The sequence below is a fragment of the Lepisma saccharinum genome, chromosome 25 (genome assembly GCF_977018435.1).
Source record: "Lepisma saccharinum chromosome 25, izLepSacc3.1, whole genome shotgun sequence".
In the NCBI taxonomy this organism is placed as follows: Eukaryota; Metazoa; Arthropoda; class Insecta; order Zygentoma; family Lepismatidae; genus Lepisma; species Lepisma saccharinum.
The window spans coordinates 45,730,980-45,751,856 of NC_139253.1; the positions used below are offsets into that span (position 1 = coordinate 45,730,980).

General features: G+C 36.2%; 1 protein-coding gene across 1 annotated transcript in view; it reads right to left on the reverse strand.

Annotated features, from left to right (window-relative positions):
* Positions 1 to 20,877, reverse strand: part of LOC145978763 (uncharacterized) — a 158,048-nt gene that overhangs the window by 100,983 nt on the left and 36,188 nt on the right. The window contains exons 6-8 of the mRNA XM_083111576.1: positions 7,509 to 7,683; positions 6,146 to 6,321; positions 1,266 to 1,421 (exon numbers count right to left, since the gene is read on the reverse strand). Coding sequence (XP_082967702.1) covers positions 1,266 to 1,421; positions 6,146 to 6,321; positions 7,509 to 7,683 — 507 coding nt within the window. The remainder of the gene's footprint in view (positions 1 to 1,265; positions 1,422 to 6,145; positions 6,322 to 7,508; positions 7,684 to 20,877) is intronic.

The following is a 20,877-nucleotide window of genomic DNA, read 5'->3' on the forward strand; positions in this document are numbered from 1 at the left end:
ACATATTTTTCACATTTCATATAAACTCATTTAACTGGTGGCTTGTGTAGCTTTGATTCTGAACAGAAATGAATTGCGTGTTATGATAAGTATTTTAAGAAAATCAGGATATTAATTAATGAATGGAAGTTTGGCCTTGTAAAAGTAAAGACCATATGAACTTGCTACAATCTTTATCAAAGCTATTAATACAATCTATTATACAGGGTGGCTCAAAAAGTCACTTAACACCCCCGGTACAAGGCCACTTCAAGGAACTTCCTTATGAACATAAACATTAGCCTTGTCACTGTGAAGGACTTTTCATTTAATGGAAGCATCACACTGTAAATTGTTCGCGACAACCATTCATAATGTGCAGCTCTTCATGGATGTATCAAATCAAAATCTTGTGCAATGGCTGCGAACTTCTCTCCCTAGATATCAGTTTGATCTCGATGCGTTACCGATGCGCTAAACAAGTTTTAAGGCATTTTTCTAACACCTCGAAAAGGAGCAAATTGGTACAAGAATTCAGTCATAACTTTTCACTGGTTAAATATACGTCGAAAAAACCTTCACCATTGCATTTCTCGTGAAATTCTAGCCTGATTTATTTGATATATCATATCACCCTCTTCCCATTTAAAATTCTGAAGTTGATTTCAAGATGGCTGACACCACGGAAGTTTCCGGGTTCGAGTCCCGGCATGTGCAATGTGCATGTACGTTCTTTGTGAGTGTCTCCTCATCAATTTCATCTAATAATCTCTCATCATCGTCACGATTTGCCAAAAGTGGCAGGAATGCGGCAACAAATAATACAAATACAATTAATTGTTCGAATTTGGATAGATACATGAACTTTTGTAGGGATGGTATCGAATTCGAAACGTGACGTGTCTTGGTTTTATCTCGAAATTGAAGACGAGAACGAGACTTGTTAAACCGAGACAAAGAACTAGAGAGACATCTGTAAAATTGAAACAAGACCAAGACTTACTGTTTGAAAGTCTCGTCTCGTTCACGGCGTCAGTAGATTAAAATGTAGTGGAAAATTCGCCTTCATTGGAATTGTATACTGTGCTACTTTTTCAGACAAAAGGGTAAAAATTCCTGACGGGGCGACGGCGACGGCAATGCTAGACAAACTAATTTATTTCAGATCTACACAATGAACTGTCGTACATACAAATGAAAGAATATGGAAATGTGTACATTTAAAAGGGCCAATCGTGAATGTTCTAACGTTGTTTCCTGCTAGTACAATAAAAACACGTACTTACCTGGAAACCTTTAACTTTGATAAGCTCCTTCCGCCTGTCAATCACATATATACAATTGTCTTCATTGAAGTAAGCGATGTCTCCTGTATGTAGCCACCCATCTTTGTCTATTGTCTCTGCCGTTGCTTGGGGGTTCTTGTAATAACCTTTCATTATCTGCGTACAAAACAATATTCACTAATCAACTCGTGCATTGAACTATGGCCTTGAATTTATTACTTTGGACCAACAATACAGTAAATATATTAACAAAAGTTTGTTTTTGGAATACTTTATGTTCATATAGGCTAATCGGGACTGGATCTACACTGTACAGCTCAATGTGGGATCCGAACCATTGTTCGATGTACCATCATTGGGTATCAGCCACAGGACTCCTTGATTACAAGACGAACGGCTTAACCACTCCGCTATCGGAGAAGCACATAAATACTTGTATATAACTGGTGGATTTGCTTAATTCGTTTGATTTATTTGATCCAGTTATTTCCATAGTAAACATAGATTTTGATTGCAAATTAGACATTTTAAGTCAGTTGGATCAGAAAATAAATCACACTAATTAACAAAGTTTGAAAAATGCGCCTGAAAAGATGTAGTACTAAAATTAAGATCTCTATCCAAGTTTTTCTGCAACTCATACGAGTCTGAAACAGGAATTTCAATGACAATGCCTAGACCTAAAATTTCCTACGGTGCGCTCTCCGACTTGTTTTTTGTCTTATTTGAAAAGTTTGGAACGTAACGTTACGTGTGTACGGGTTCTAATATGGTACAAATACTCAACATATTATTGTCTATTTTGTTAATAATAGACTGCGTAAATACTGTCCGTTTCAATGATGATTTACATTAACAATTTCAATAGTGACACCAAATTTGAAAAGCAACATTTACTTCTTTTCCATTTTTAAACATAATTGAAAAACTATTGTTTTCCTTCATTCTTCGCAAATTCCTACTTTGCCTCTGTAATAAATTATGACGCTCATATTTTGAAACACGAAAATGCAAGTATAACTCATTTACCTTAGTTTTCGGGGTGAAAATAAACTTTCTTTAAGTTCCCTAGCAACGCCCGTTTCCATGGTAAACAACAAGCACGGCAAACTCTAAAGAATTGTTTGTTATATACCTCCAAACATTTAATTAATACAGCCACGATGTAGATATTTTTATATTGGGTGTACCAATATCTAATTGTATCTGGACTGAATAATCTCCTTACTTGGATGTCACCCTTGTTTGAAGCACCTTTTCAAAACCAGGAGTTGATTCATCTGTTATTGATCTCTGAGAAATAATATAGCTAGACAATGAAGACATGAATAATAATAATAATAATAATAATAATAATAATAATAATAATAATAATAATAATAAAGAAATGCCCGTGGAAACGGGTTGCTAAGGACGTGAAAAAAGGGCATTTTCACCCTTAAAAAAGGGCTAAGTGAGTGATTTTATTGGCCTTTTGGGACAATTTCATGGGGGGTTGTAATCGAGCGTTTTTTTTTGCCTCCGGGGCTTCCTTCATGGAGAACATTTATGTCAGTGAGTGAGTGAGTGGTGGCATTGGGGTTTTATAGATATTGGATATCGTCAACAAACACTCTTCTTTAAATTTGGATGTCTTGTGATTGTTTATTTTCGATTTGATTTGATTTGTTGATTTAAGTCCACTTTATGCACAGTAAGGCTAATTGGGACTGGACCTACAGTTTAAAGTGGGATCCGACCCACTATGTGCTTCCACCAGGTATCGAACCCGGGAACCACTTGATTACAAGGCGACGACGCTACCACTGCGCCATTGGGGAGGCCTGTGTTTATTTTCGAATTAATATAAAATGCATTAAGATGTACTACTAAATAACTATCTTGATCATTTTATCTTTCGACTAAAGCCCCTATCACACGGAACTGGATTTCTAGTTGGAATTCCCTAGTTGGCGCTGAACTAACTTTCTAGGTACTAGGTAGCAATCATGGCCGCCTGGCTGACTGCTTGACTGGTTTGGAGGAATAAGACATGTTCTAATTGCTACTTGCTTTACTCGACTGGATTCTGTGGAACAGCCAATCAGAGCAAAGTTTCGCCATGTGAAGATAATCTGTGAGTGTGCAAAGGAGCGGTTTTGTCTGTGGTTTCCGAGTGTTACTCCAGCAATGTATAAAGTATACAGCATGAAAGACTCGCAGTGATAAATCATAAGCAACAAAATCTAAAAGTTCTAATATCTATAGTAGATGAACATTTGCTGATGAAAGAATTAAGAAAGATTACCAAATTAAACTGTCAAATAGATTTGATGTTTTGCAGGATTTAAATGGTGATGTAAATATAAATGAAACAGACATAAATAAGAATTGGGAGCACACACGTAATGCAATAGAATCAACAGCTAAAGAAAGTATAGGATATTATAAACCAAGAAAAAGTAAGCCATGGTTTGATAATGAATGTCATAATCTAATAGAAATAAGAAATCAGGCTAGACTTAGGTGGTTAAATAACTCTGATGATAGAAATCTAAACAATTATAATAGAATAAAGCGAGAAGTTAGCCGCACGTTTAGAAGTAAAATAAAAGATTACTTGAAAAGCAAAATTAACGAAATTGAAACAAACAGCAAAAACAAAAATATCAGAGATTTATATAAAGGTGTAAATGAATTTAGAAAGCGGTGGCGACCTAAAGTAAACTTGATAAAAGATAAAGATGGTGATTTTCTAGCTGACCCAAGCGATATTCTAAATAGATGGAAGAACTGCTTTAATGACCTTTTAAATGTTCATATAGGAGATAAATCAGAAGTAAATGAAGTGCACACAGCAGAACCTTTAGTTCCAGAACCAAACTTGACTGAAGTTAAAGATGCTATTAACAGGCTAAAGAATAACAAAGCACCTGGCATTGATTTAATACCCGCTGAGTTAATTAAATATGGTGGAAATTCATTAATATGTCAAAATCATAAATTAATTTGTTAAATATGGAATAAAGAAGAAATCCCTCAACAGTGGAAAGAATCCATAATTGTTCCTGTGTTTAAAAAAGGTGATAAAATGAACTGTAATAATTACCGTGGATTTTCTCTACTCTCAACAACATATAAAATATTATCTAACATTCTTTTAACAAGACTAACCCCATATGCTAATGAAATTATAGGTGATTATCAATGTGGATTTAAACGTAACAGATCAACTACAGATCAAATTTTTCACATTAGACACACACTTGAAAAAAAGTGGGAATATAATCAAAATGTCCATCAGCTATTCATTGATTTAAGAAAAGCATATGATTCGGTCAAAAGAGATAAATTATATAATATACTAGTAGAGTTTGGAATACCTAAGAAGCTTGTTAGTATGCACCAGTGAAACAGAAAGTAAAATTCGTGTGGGTATTAATGTGTCTGACAAATTTACAATTTATGATGGCTTAAAACAAGGAGATGCATTATCTCCATTACTCTTTAATTTTGCCTTAGAATATGCTGTTAATAAGGTAAAAGAAACTAACGAAGGGCTAAAATTAAATGGTATAACTCAGATGTTAGCATATTTAGATGATGTTGACTTATTGGGGACGATATAAATACAATTAACAATAATGCTAAAATATTTTTCAAAACTGCTAAAGAAGTAGGTTTGGAAGTTAACAAAGAGAAAACTAAATATATGCTTACAGGCCGAAACCAAGTGTTAGGTAATAATCAAAATCTAATTATTGATAACAACTCGTTTGAACCAGTTTACAAATTCAAATACTTAGGAGTAATATTAACAAGTGAAAATTATATTAAAGAGGACATAAAAAGTAGGCTTAATTCAGGAAATGCATGTTACTTCTCTCTTCATAAACTTTTGTCATCTCGTTTAATATCTAAGAAACTAAAAGTTAAAATATACAAAACAGTAATTTTGCCTGTAGTATTATATGGGTGTAAAACTTGGTCCCTTACGTTGAAAGAGGAACATAAATTGAGAGTATTTGAAAATAAAATCCTTAGGAAAATCTTTGGACCTAAAAGGGATGAGGAGACAGGTGAGTGGAGAAGGTTACATAATTTAGAACTATATAATTTGTATTCATGTTTAGATATTATTAGAATAATTAAATCAAGAAGACTTAGGAGGGCAGGCCATGTGGCACGAATGGGAGAGGAAAGATGAGTTTACAGGATTCTTGTTGGGAAACCTGATGGTAAGAGACCTGTAGGAAGACCAAGATGAAGATGGAGGGACAACGTTGAGATAGACCTAAAGGAAATCGGTAGGGATGGAAAAGAGTATATAGATCTTGCTGATGATAGCGACAAATGGAAGGCCTGTGTTGCTGCAGCCATGAACCTTCGGGTTTAAGAAGGCTAGAGATTTAGTTAGTTAGTTAGCATGAAAGACGCGTTGAGTTACAGCATCTATGCGGAGTGCACGGTGTTTACATTTGAAACAACTAAAATATTCTTCCATACGTGTACAGTAAACGTTGTAAAGTATGTATTTAAGCAGCGCCATTGTTTTGTACACGAAACGTTATTCTTCTCGGTTGAATAGTTATCGGCTTTTAAAAATGTGATATGATACATTGTTTACATCTCACGCGGCCGCCATTACAACTTCCCTCGTATGGGAACAAAAGTCTATCGACAAGTACGCTGATAAGTATCGTGTGAGGCGAAAACTAGCAAATTGGTACCCAGTCCAGCGCCAACTAGGGCATACCTACTAGAAGTCCAGTTCCGTGTGATGCGGGCTTTAGAAATTGTTGGTCAAATTAAGTTCAATCTTCTCCATATTGCTATTATCATGCACACTAAAACATGAGTTCGCACAAATATTTCAAATCAATCTTATTTCAATTGCATACCTGTGGGCCTAATACACATAATTCTCCAGTTTCATTGATGCCTTTGCTTTCATTGGTTTCAAGATCAATTATTTTCAAACTTGTGCTGAAAATAGGACTTCCGTTGCACATAACGTCGAAACCTGGCGTTGGGTCTCCCATGGTGGCTAAAGGTGATAGCTCCGTCATTCCATATGCTACAAAAGAACAAGACGAGTTCAATAGTTACGGCACTAATGGAAGAAAGTATCATCTGGAATGATAATGATTCATAATTCTTCAATTATACAGCGTGTAATACTTACGCAGGATCCTATTTCTATTTAAAAACAGTTACAAACAAACACACTTTGGAATATGATGAATCGTGTAATTATGTAAGCTTCACACACCAAAAAATCAAATGATCTTCCATTATTGAGATCCCCGACCCTGTGGCCGAGTGGTGAGCACATCGCGCTGCGACGCCAAGGGTCCCGGGTTCGAATCCCGGTCGGGCTTGGTTGTTTGTGAATGTCCATTCATCAATTTCATCATTTCATCACTCATCCCCATCTTCGCAAATTAGCCAAGAGGCACAAAACGCGAAGTAAAATAAACTAAATCAAATCAAATCAAATTATTGAGATCATATTAACATTGGAGAAACAAGCCTAGTAGTGAACATTATCAAGCACATATATTTCTCGTCGCTTTTCTGCCTCTTTTGGCTTATCGCGACGAAACGGATGGAATTATGCAAACATGAGATGGAACAACACGGAAGTTCTATGCCCAAGCCAGGAATCAAACTTGGAACCCCCAGTAGCGAAATCACAAATCCACTAAAACACTATAAAATTCACAAGACAAGCATCCTCACATTAAAGCAATCCGCTATTCTTCATTCTACAACAGAGTATTATTGTGGTGATGTCTTCGCTATAAGTGTAGCTAACTACATATTCAATTAAAAATTGTAATGAAACTTAAAAATATATTGTTTTATTGTTCTAAAAACATGAAGTTTACACAAAAATGAACAAAAAGAAAAAAATGCACTGCTTATGACAATAAACGTAGAGAAAATTATGTGTTTAAAGATTCAGCCGTTTGATTGGTTGAATTAGGTTATTATAGTCGCTTTTCTGCCCCTTTTGGCTAATTGCCACGAAGAGGATACTAAACGACGAGATGGGTGAAGAGACAATCACAAACACACATGACAATTCCTACAGAGGAATTATTCTGGTTGCGGGTCCATGAACCAGAGCCTTGCAAAATGCAGTCCAGGGTGTACTACATGGAAGAGAGGTTGACATTTGGGTTCTTACAAGAAAGACGCCCTTTACACCTTAGGATTCAGGCATGAAGCTAGAGTAAATATAACTTGGTATGATCTTACCTTGCTGAAAAACGGTATCTTTATTTGCTCTGTCGAGAAATTTCTCTATGTCTGCACGGGCAACTGGAGCGGCGCCACACAATACGTTGTGTGAAGATTTCAACATCTCAGGTTTCACATCTGGACTCCCGCCCAAGACTTGGATTAAAGGAGGAACCAAGTAGAAAATTGTTATCTGGAAGAGTGAAAGGTTACCGTATCTTTAAACCTAAAAGATGTACAGAGTGTCCCAAAAGAAGGTTTACACGCTTTGAACGTTAATAATGGGAACACTAATAACAGCAAGTATGAACTGTTTTGCGTGTCACATACCTTAAAGTCATAGGTGTACAATGGCAGCAATACTTTGTCTGCAATGCTATAGAACAGATCGACAAATCAAGAAACAGCAGATATGGTTTCCACAGGAACGGAAGCACACGTAGCTAGTATCAATCCATTGTTTCATGTCATCCAGTGACCATGGCTTTGTGGGGTACACATCGTTCTTCAGTTTTCCAGACGTAGAAATCTAACGGTATTGGCGGTTATTTGACACTTCTTACATTTCTCAAACGAAAAATTGCTCACCTCTCCCTAACACCTGGTGGGTTGTGATGGAACTAAACACAACATAATGCTTACACACGCTCACACATACACTCAATGTAAATATTCCAGCTTCAAATACAAAAAGTCCAGTCAAGTTATCTTTAATAGTTTCTCTGTTATTAACATTCAAAGAGTGTAAACACTATTTTCGGATACTCTGTATAATGCTAATTGTAGTTTAATTATATCGTGCAGTTGCATTTTCGAGTACTATGTAGTAATCTATACTTCCTCACATTGTATAATGCACCGAAGTTAGTAGTACAGTTACGAACACTTCTGGGTTGTAATGATACCATTGGAAATCAATGATATCTTTACAACACAGAAGTGTGTCCCTGACTGTACAACTTGATGTTCAGCCACATATTGTCATTCTTTTTGAACTTTCTTAGAGATTTTCTATTTTCACGAAAACTCGATCAACCCTTCAACTGACTTTTTCTATGGTGTCCACTTCTAATGCTTCTGCCAATTCCCTTCTAAATTCTATTTACTGATCTATATATATATATATATATGTGTGTGTGTGTGTGTGTGTGTGTGTGTGTGGCTTCATTCTTTGTGCACCTAATTTTGAAGTTTGAAACGAGTAAATATAATATTTTTTTGGAAGCCGAAGAATTACTGTTCTTTATACAAACACACCGCTGCAAGGCCTTAATATATGGTGGGAACAAACATTTTACTATCAGGCAGTAGTGTAAATATGCATACATAACCTTTGCCTAAGGTTAATTTCTTCTTCAAAATTCCAGAATAATATGCAAAATTGATCTTTGATAATGCATTTCTTTCAAGTATGTATGGATATTGAATCTAAACATCCGATATGAAATATTACCAGGTTAGAATTAAACTGGGAAGCAGTGACGGCGCCAGCCCGAAATAAGTGGAAGGGGGCTACAGATTTCGGAGTCAAATTCTCGGGGGGCTAACTCATACCGACTAATATGTACTTACTTCATACTTTTAGGATATAATTTTAACGCTTGCTGCATATTTTACAATCAGAACTCAAGATAAATCAATGAGATGTTGCATTTTGTTCCATCATATACAAAAGTACTCGTACTTTTAGGCACGAATCTTTTATGTCAAATAAAATGCAATAATTAAATTGTTTCTTGTCCTAAGCCATTATTGAGTGGAATAATATCAGAATCTTGCTAGTCATGTGAAGTGTACAAAATACACCATAGAAACTACACTCATTACATTCATTATCAACTCGCTGAATATTCGTATAAATACTACACGTAACACTATTTCTATGTAAACAGTGTGACTAACTTGTTGCTAAAATGAGAAAACGAGCCACAGCAAGAAATTACGATAAGATATGTCTGTTTTTATGAGCAGCCACAATCTTTTTTAAATCCAAAGATTTTGCAAGCTCTTCAGAGGACAGATCAGATAGACCACTCAACCTCTCTTCACCAATTAGATTTCGAAGGTTTCTCCCAAGCAACCGTTAATGGGGATATGAACATTTCAATAACACAAAGCTTATAAAGTTCGTAAAAGGAAATTTTGAATGTTTCAATCATGACAAGCAGGTGCTGAAGGTCTTTATTTTGGCTTCCATCCTACGTCATAGTGTGCCCTGACTCTAAACTGTCCAAATCATAACCGTAGGGAGCGTATAAAGATTGTAGCTTTTCATGCTTCAGAAAAGTGGTACTAATAAAGCAGGCATCAAAAAAGCGAAAACACCCTTAGTGACTTACTACCGACTTAAGGACAGTCCGGGGGTGTAAGGGGTACCTTCCACGTAGGCGCCCAAAAGTCAACCTCACTTCCACGTAGTACGCCCTGGACTGAAGACTAACGAGACTCTGGCACTATGGCCAGTATAATTTTGTGTGTGTTGTCCTGTTTTTTTGTTCTTGTGTGTGCTGAGTGCCCGTTTACAGCCTCAGATTTTAACAGAAGTCAGAAAATTTTAAGATTTTTAGTTATGCAACGTTAGAGTTGTTATTTGTAATGATAAGGGGCTGGCCCCCGTATAATGTGAAGGGTGCAAAATAGCATATTGCTTGTTAGAATATGTTTCTGTCAAAGTAACCCAAGGTTACCCAGAACGCAAGAAAAAAGGATTTTTGGATAACTTGATAAATAAACATACAAAACTGGACAAGACACACTTTGTGTGGTCAAAATGTGATAAAAATCTTGCCTGAATGTGTTATTTGAGTGAAAAGAAACCTAAACGCGGAAAATAACCAGGTAAAACTTGACAAGACACACTTTGTGCGCCCAAATGTAAAAAAACAACTATAAATCAAACTTTAGTAAAAATAAACATAATGTTTTGTTAAAAAACACGCAGAAACATAAATTTACTAGCTAAATCAATAATCAATGGGTCCGAGGTTCGACACCCCGTGATAAAAGCAAATAGTAAAAACTTTAGGTCCAGTCCCAGATAGCTTTCCCTTCTTCCTTATTCGGATAAAACCCTTACACTTCATTCTCCTTGTTCAAGGTAAATTTCTCGCTCCAATCTAATTGGGTATCCAAAAATCCTTTTTTCTTGTGTAATGGGTAACCTTGGGTTACTTTGACAGAAACATGTTCTAACAAGCAAGCATTCTACCCTAATCCCCATGCTACAGCTTTCAGTGCCCTGGAGGCAACCCTGAGCGGAATATTAATTCGCTAAGACCGGTTCTACAAGCTACGCATAGCTTCAGAGATTTGTCCTTGACCGCGTATTCCCAGACATCCTTTGTTATCTGGTTCAATCCCTCCCTTGTCCTGTGCTACAGTGTTGCATACCTTTCCTCTGTTCTTGCGTTCTAGTTAATCTTGAAAAAAAAAAACGGTTCTTAAAATCTACCGACGCGTTTTCTAATTGGACAATCGGGTTCTTTCTTTGTTCTGGCGTTCTGACGTCATTTGACCTTGGCCGCACATCCCCCCAAATTCCTTTCTCGTCTACCTGCGCGGAGTTCACCCTCTTCTGTCTAGCATGTCGGACCACCGTCTTCCATACGATAATAACATTATTACATAGTACACTATAATTATTATCATTACATATTGTGAGTTCGAGTACCGGGACCGTCCCAAATCGTAATCGGACCTTTACCACTACCCATTACCACCATTCATAGCGTTCAAGAAAGCGTAAAAACTTTTTCAATACTATAAACATTAATATTATCGTTTCATACATTACATACTTTGCAGTAATAAATATAAAATCATATGCATAACATTTAGTACCGCTAATTACCTTCTATTTACATATTTTTCATAAAATAAATAATTAAAAATTCATAAAAGTTATAAATATGCAGATACATAAATGTAAATTAGTTTTAATGATATGTAAATTTATTCTAAATACATGCAAATAAATTCTAAATACATGCAAATGAATTATGAATATTAAACACCGACTGTTCTTAATAGAAACTGTATTAATGATAGCATTTTCTCTTCCATGATGAAATATCTTACTTTTCTTGTTCAACGACTGGAATTCAGAACTTTGAGCTAAAATGGGGAGGATGTGAGAAATATCGTCCACTTAGGACGTGACACTCTCAAGGAACAAAAATATTTTCATTACAAATCTACCTCCATTACGAGACAAATATATTGACATAAAATCAAGGAATATATGTAGTTGCAACTCTTGCACTGGGCATTTTGGTTAGAGAAGTGACTGCTGGAGATTATAATTTTAGTTCAGAATATATTATGCTCTGAATATTGATCAGAATTGAATCAATAGTCTTATGAGAGGTGCTTCAAAGATTGATTCTTCTCCACGGAATCAAATTTGGCCCCTTTGATGGTACTGCAGAAATTATTTTCAAACATCAAAGATAATAATTAATTAGCATATAGGCCTAGGCCTGCGAAGAATGAAATTTGCCCAAGTGTGCTGATTTTTGCATCGTGTGCAAAATGTTTACTTGATTGGATTTGTATTAAGATCCACTATATACAAAGCTAATTGGAACGAGACCTACAGCTTATAGTGGAATCTGAGCCACTTAATGATATCTGCCTCCACCGGGATCGAACCCGGTACCCCTCAATTTCAAGGCAGCAGTATTGCTGCTAGATAACCAGGGCGGGGAGGTCCAATTTTAATATTTCCAATTCTTATCATTTAAGAATTAGTTACTTTGTGTACTCTTTGATTTCTTAACGTCCTATTTCTCCCTCTTGAATATTTTGCAAGGATAAGGATAAATATAACGATAAAAAAACAAAACAATGAGAGTACATCGATAACACTCATACCATTATCGGTAATCGAATGTGGAACTAACAGAAAAGAACATTGACGGCTCTTTAGATGTTGAACGTTGCCCTACTTTTAAAAAAATAATTTTACACACCTGTTAGATTTATTCAGAAATATAGCAATACGATTTATGGAGCCTAATAATGTAATCGTTTAGCTGCATATGCCAACAATTAAAGAACAATTTCACAGCCACTGATACGTTGTCCACCTACGAGGCAGGTAACAGATTTCGTAGCAAGTTTGGTTGGCACTAATGATTGGCCCATTACTAGGATTACCAGACGTCCGGTTTTTCCCGGACATGTCCTACATTTTAGCCTTATGTCCGGCTTCCAGGAGGAATTTGAAAAATATCATGAATATCCTACATTTTGAGCGTCACATAATATTAATTAGGAAAGTACGTAACAGAAAAAAATCATGCAAGTTACAAGTCTATGGACTGGGCTTCCAAACTCAATACTGAAATTTATTTTGATTCAGTCATTGCACAAAAAGAAAAAAGTTTGTCCTGCCATTAAACACGGGAAAACGGATGAAATTAATGATGAAAGTTTTGGGACCACTTTCTGATAACGTCACTATTCAATGCCTGAGCAGAATTTCTTGCCTTAGGGTTTATACTGATGGAACAAGGTGTTGCCCATTCTATTCAATATTCAATATAATTTGATTGTAAAGCAGGGGTATAGAGAACAAAGTTATTCAGGGTGTCTGCAGTCAAGAAAGTCATGGAAGTCAAGAAAAAGTAAAAAATCAACAAGCCAATGTGGTCAAGAATTGTTGTTACCGATTGGTTGTTTAGTTTATTTTACGTCACTTTCTTTCTGTCCCTTTGGCTAATCGCGAAGATGAAGATGAATGGTGGTAAGATAAGATGGATGAATGGATAGTCACAAACATATAGGGACAACCGACACAAACCCACATAAGATTATACTGGCTATGAGTCCCGACGCCAAAGCCTCGCTTGTCTGCCAAACACAGTTCAGGATGCATTAATACAAGATAGCAGATCTAATTCTCTTCTTAAATTCAGCTTCAGTTTTCTCGCGCTACGACGCTAGGGGTCCCAGGTTCGAATCCTGGCCTGGGCGTGGATATTTGTGAGTGTCCATTCATCAATTTCATCACATCATCACTCATCCCCATTTTCACAAATTAGCCAAAGGTGGCACAAAAAGCGAAGTAAAATTAAGCAAATCAAATCAAATCAGCTTCAGTTTTCATCTTAACTGGCCCTTTGGTAGAGATTTTCATTAAATAAATATTTATTTTCTTAATTACTAATTTCCAACTTTACCTAAGTAGAGGTCTAGAAAAGTCCAGAAAAAGTCAAGATTTCTGGATGTATTATTTGGTAGACACCCTGTTATTGAACTAAAAACTACCCAAGATGAAACTTCTGGAACCATTTTAAATTACGGTAATTGCTGAATATTTGTTTGCCATTACAGGTCATAATTGTTGAGAGAGTACTTTCATTACCATCAGCACAACAGACTCAGGAGAGTAATTATTTTTTCATAAAGTCTGTAAAATGTTTAGTATTGGTCCCTATAATTTCAAAGAGTTTGACTGTCCACTCTAACATAAATATATAAATTGACTAAACCTGAAATTTTGATAAAAATTGTCTCCTCTGAGAAGTACCACTTAAATCAAGTAGTAAGAGGTGCATTGATTAGTATGATTGCAAGTTTTGAAATTTTGAATTTAAAAATTCATTGAGAATTCATTTTTTAAAAACTCAAGAGTGTCATTTTTCAACTACTTTCTAACGTGTTCTATGGAAATATGTATTATTTATTGAGAATGCGTTGTGTCCTACATTTTGACTTGATTGATTGATTTAGTTTTTTTTACATCACGTTTTGTGCCTCTTGGCTAATTTGCGAAGATGGGGATGAGTAATGAAATGATGAAATTGATGAATGGACATTCACACACAACCAAGCCCGAGCGGGATTCGAACCCGGGATTTTGACTTAATGTTCTACATTTTGGGACAGCATGTCCTACATTTCCCTTACAGCGATCTGGTAACCCTACCCGTTACGTAATATCAAATGGTAGCCGCTGCTATCCAGGCATATCTGCATATACCCCCCTCCCCTTGATTTTAGAACACATCGTATTAAAAGAAACTTTGCGATCTAACTGAACTAGAAAATATACTTGCCTCAATTAAATTTTAATAATGGAACATGTAAATTTAAGCTTTTTAAGTTTTCGGTCAAAATGCGTTTACCTTACTACAAAAATCTTAGGGGCTACAGGGAGGGCTTAGGCCGGTTTTGTGTAGGCCTCAGTCCCCCCTAGCCCCCCCCCGTAGCGCCGTCCCTGCTGGGAAGGTAGAATACAATCTAGTGGGAAATGTTGACTTATATGGACCGTAGTGCGCGCGGAGCCGTCATTTTGTTTATTTGTGTGCCAGATGGATGGAATCTTTTTAATTTTGCCACCAGAGGGCAATAGCATCGGTTACGCAATGACGTAACAAGGAAACCTTGGTGCGAAGTCGCAGCCCTTCAGGCAGCGCATTTTGGATTCTGACCCAGGGAGAGGAAGTAGTTTTTCCTCTAGACAGACACCTTAGGAAGGTGTCCGAGAAACCACGACATGGGAGGAGAAGGATAAGTACTTTTAAGTCGAATTGGCACTCACATACCCAAATTATATTTTGTTCATCTTTCTCGTCCGTTAAACTACGTGGAATTGACTTAACTGTAAAGGAATAGATTTAGTTCATCATTATTAATTATTTAGTTCAATTAATATCCATCCAACTGGCATAAGTGATACGACATGAAAATGTTTAGTTCAGCGAGTTTAAGACCGACGATCTTTCTTTATGTAGACTAATGGTGCTTGCACATTATGTGAAAATGAATAAACTCGCATATTTTGGAAAAGGTGTTGTATCTGTACTTTCTAATAGCATAGCTGCCCCATAGCAAAATAAGTAGACCTATAAGGCGGAAATTTCCACTGCGCGCTTTCTAAAGGTTTGTATGCATTAAACAATCAAGTTTAACGTGCATACAGATGCAGAGCATGGTTCTCTGTCGAATTGTATGGGGCAGTTAAAACTTCTGTAAAATGGCGCACTACCAGTTAAACCCATTTGTAACTGTAGATGAAACGGGGGTACTAGATACTCCACAGGGAATTCCTTTCGGCGGAATGTCTTCAACTAGAAGATCTGTGTTACATAATGAACTAAATCCTTTATCTGCAATGGAGTTCACGTGTGTAAACCGTGGTAACTCGAGTGGGGGAGATTTGATTAACTTTCAACCCATTTCTCGTCAAGAAAATGTCACGTCTGTTGTGAATACAGGGACCATATTCAAGGGACCAGAACTATCTAAAATATCAGCGCAGGCAGCATCTAGCTCTATGCATAATCTCTTACAGAAAATTCCTCGCTTGATTAATTGTGATGCTATATCTATATTTGGTTTCTTGCTGGAAATTCAGAAAATTCTAGAACTTAAAATTTTCCCTACACACGATGTTCTTGTGTCATTACTAGACAAAGTACACGAACGTTTAGTGCCTAAGTGGTTGCAACATCTTCGAGAAGGTGTGCAATGGCAACATTTAGTAACTGAGATATTAGACGTTTTTGTGACCTCATTGGGCAGGGATGAGATTATCCAGAAATATGTGCTATGCAAGCAGTCAGTGAAGGAATCCCCACTCCAATTTTTCTTAGATAGAAAGCGGTGTGCATTGTTACTACAAGTGAATTGGACAGAATCTCAGTTCATTGCGCTTGTGATTGACAGGCTACTCCCAAATGTATCAGAAAGATTATTGTTTCTAGAAATTCCAAAAAGTTATGCTCAATTCGAGATAATACTCGAAAAAATACAAAAGCACCTCACGGTAAAAAGTGACTTTTACCGAAGTTCCCAACAAAAGGGAAAAGACGAAGAAAGGAATGTAACTTATTTTAAGGAAAATATCCCCAAATTCTGTCATAAGTGTGGTACAAGACATACAGCCTCACAAAAGTGTAATTACGGTTCGCGTAATGCTAACTTGCTACAAAATTTGCGTGTTCAAGAAACACCAGAAAAAAGTGAAAAAGCCACTGCAGTTTTTGTAGATAGTACATTAAACAAAGTGATAAATGTTAAAGCATGTCTTGATACCGGAAGCACAGAAAACTTAATTAGTAATAAAACATTTAATTTGTTACGTTCAAAGTGTCCAGTTAATGTTCAAGATTGTTATTTAAAGATAACACAAGGAGAACAGAACGTCATCCTTAAAAAGGTAGTGCAATTCACTGTACAGCTTGAAACATTGACTTGGCCTATATGGGCATATTTATATGAAAACCTTCCAGTGGACATAGTGCTTGGTATAAACTTTATGAAAAACAATAAGCTTCTTCTAGACTTTCAACAAAAGTGCGTTACGGTTCCGTACGCGAAAGTGAAAATACCGATAAAATGGCATTTGAACAGTTTGTTTACAGACTTTAATTCGTTACAGACAAGTTATCCACAGCAATATTCCAGGCAGCAGGAAGTCCCGTGTACTACGCCTCCAAGGTCAACTCCCGCGGAGCACCGATACGGAACAGGTGGTGGAAGAAGAAGAAGACAGCCAAACATGCACCGGGGAAACTTTCGCTTTCATCGAGCTACAACACCTGGGCAGGCAAATTTCAACTTCGAGACTGAGTCAGGAGAACGATGTGACGTAGGCAGCACCAAACTCCAAACAAATCAGGATGAGGACTACTGGAAAGAACAACTTGGTGAGTTGTTACATTCTTATAATACGGTAGTGACTGAAAATGTAGGATGTTTCAATGGGTGGAAATATACGATCCATGTTACAGACGCTATTCCTGTGCGTAAACCTCCTTATTATGCACCGAAGGAGAAACAAAAGGAAATAGATGATGCCGTTCAAGAATTAATAGACGCAAAGCTCGTTGAACCGTGTAATTCTCCTTATGCGAGCCCTGCATTTATAGTTAAGGGGAAAGGTTCCAATAAACGATTAGTAGTAGATTATTCTGAACTGAATAAAAAGATCGTGTATGATTCATACCCAACACAACCTATGCAGGAATCTCTTTCGTATCTCTCTCGGGGAAACATCTATTCGGTTCTCGACGTCAGAAAGGCTTTTCACCAGGTCTTATTAGACGAAAAAAGTAGAGATCTTACTGCTTTCCTTACACCAACGCAACAATTAAGATATTGTCGGGTTCCATTTGGTATGACCATTGGTACAGCTTGTCTCGCAAGAATGATGGAATGTATATTAGGAGATTTGCGAGGCAAGTGCCTAGAATATTATGCTGACGACATTATTGTCATAAGTAAGGATTTTGACACACATTTACGTGACCTACGTACTGTGTTTGAACGTTTGAAAAAATTTGGGGTGACAGTTTCAAAAAAGAAAAGTACATTTATGACTAAAGAAATTAAATTTATTGGGTTTTTAATTAAAGATCACAAAATAGAAATAGATCCTGAAAGGATAGAAATAATTAAGAATTTACCACGTCCCAAAAATTTACGTGCATTGCGACGTTGTCTGGGATTTTTCAATTTTTTTCATACATGGCTCCCAGGGTTTGCTGAAATAGCAACACCACTGTACGAGCTTATTTCGCCAAAAACACCATTCCAATGGGAAACTATTCATGAAGATAGTTTTAATCAAATTAAAAGGCTATTTATGGAAAATGCCATTTTGTCCCTTCCAGATTTTGAAAGAACGTTTGTATTAGATACTGATGCGTCTCTTAAGAGTTATGGGGGATGTTTGATGCAACCAGATGATGATGGGATACTCCAACCAGTTGCATTTTTCTCTAAAAAGATACCAGAAAGTTCCAAAAACAGAACAATTTATGAGCATGAATTAAAATCTCTTGTCCTTTGCTTAGAGAAATTTTCATATTACCTAAAACATAAAAAATTTGTACTAAGGGTAGATAATATGGCATTATTTCATATGTTAAGAAAAGCCCAAAAATTCTCCAAATTTGCCAGGTGGGCAGAATTTATATCTGAATTTAAATTTGACTTGATCCATATATCTTCTAGTCGCAATTTAGTTGGTGACTTTTTAAGTCGTCTATATGATCAACGTGACTTTGAGAGTGATGAATTATATGAAAAAGAAATTCCTGCAACTTATTTGTCACTTTGGAATAATAGTACACTAATTGACAATATTCGTCAAGAACAAAAGAGAGACCCTGAAATAGCTGAGATATTACACAAGATACAGGTTCAAAAATTACAAGTTCCAAATTGTATTGTGAAAGATGGTATAGTCTTTAAGAAAACAAAAAACAAAAATATGCCATTTAAAGTTCTTGTTCCAAAGCTAATGATTAAAGCATTGGTTGATTTCTATCATACAAATGCATTAGGCGGAATACATAGTAATTGGTCCCGAACACTGAAGAAACTGCAAAGATTTTATACTTGGGACAACATGTTAAATTATGTTAAACAAAAGGTAATGTCATGTCAAATTTGTCAGAAGGCAAAATACACTAACATCTCTCCTGTAAATGTATTAACTTCGGAAGTTATTAAGAAGCCTTTACAGCGTATTTGCTGTGATATTGTGGGAGTTTTGCCTCAATCCCATGGGTATAAATACATTCTAGTAGTTGTAGATTGCGCAACTCGTTTCGTTTGGTTTCAACCCATACGAAACCTTACCTCAAGAATCATAGCTGATTATCTGTTAAGATATTTTCTGCAATTTGGATGGTGTGCTGAAATAACCACCGATAATGCAAGTTACTTTACATCAGAATATTTTGCAGGATTCTTATATGGCAATGGTATAAGACATATCACTATCAGTGCTTATAATCCTCGTGCAAATTTAGCAGAAAGAATTATTAAAAATTTGAAAACTTCTTTGAGATGTTTTTGCTATGATGATCATAATTCATGGTTCAAATATTTATATTATATTCAACTTGGACTTAATACTGTATGGCATCAATCACTTAATCTTACTCCATTTGAATTATTCCTGGGTAGAGCTCCCTTAGATCCTCTCATAAATAATTGGAGTTTAACTGAACAGGAACTCTTGCAGGATAAGGCTAATCTGAGTGAAAAATGGAATAAGGCAATCCACAAGATGAAATTAGAATGGAACAAGAGAAACAGGCTATATCAAAGAAAGTTTCAAATACCGAAGTATAAAATACATGATTTCGTTTTGGTAAAAACTCATCCAAGGTCTTCATTGCTAGAAAATAAGACAAAGTCATTGTCATTAGTTTACGAAGGCCCATACAAACTTGTTAAAATGCTAACTGAAAATAATGTTCTTCTGGAAGATCCTAAAAATAATACTAATATAAGACGTTGTCATGTAGATCAACTGAAACCATATATTGAATGTAATTAGTTGGAATCCAAAATGTCATTTGTCATTTCTTCTTCTTAGGGAATAAAAGGGAATAAATAAAGAAAAGAAACAAATTGAAGTTTTGTGTAAAATTAAAGGAAGAGGAAATTACAAATTAAAAATTAAATGGGTATTATAATTTTGTAATGTCAAATGATGCTGGTAATTTATTTTGTTTCCTTCAGGAATATATCCTGGAGATTACAATTGTGAAATGGAAGAAGGAAGACCGTAGCCATAAAGCCTTACTCCAAAATCGACAGACATGGAAAAGTCGACACCTACCATCTATTATACCATCTGTCTGCGATCAACAATAAGGGCTGGCAAGAAACGATTTACACTTCCAATGTTATCCTTCCATTATTAAGTTTTCATTAGTGTTTGTATATTTTTTTGTTTGAGGGTCTCGCCCGCACTGAGTCCATGTTTTTCTGATTTCACATGGGGGGAGGGGGAAGTGTATGGACCGTAGTGCGCGCGGAGCCGTCATTTTGTTTATTTGTGTGCCAGATGGATGGAATCTTTTTAATTTTGCCACCAGAGGGCAATAGCATCGGTTACGCAATGACGTAACAAGGAAACCTTGGTGCGAAGTCGCAGCCCTTCAGGCAGCGCATTTTGGATTCTGACCCAGGGAGAGGAAGTAGTTTTTCCTCTAGACAGACACCTTAGGAAGGTGTCCGAGAAACCACGACATGGGAGGAGAAGGATAAGTACTTTTAAGTCGAATTGGCACTCACATACCCAAATTATATTTTGTTCATCTTTCTCGTCCGTTAAACTACGTGGAATTGACTTAACTGTAAAGGAATAGATTTAGTTCATCATTATTAATTATTTAGTTCAATTAATATCCATCCAACTGGCATAAGTGATACGACATGAAAATGTTTAGTTCAGCGAGTTTAAGACCGACGATCTTTCTTTATGTAGACTAATGGTGCTTGCACATTATGTGAAAATGAATAAACTCGCATATTTTGGAAAAGGTGTTGTATCTGTACTTTCTAATAGCATAGCTGCCCCATAGCAAAATAAGTAGACCTATAAGGCGGAAATTTCCACTGCGCGCTTTCTAAAGGT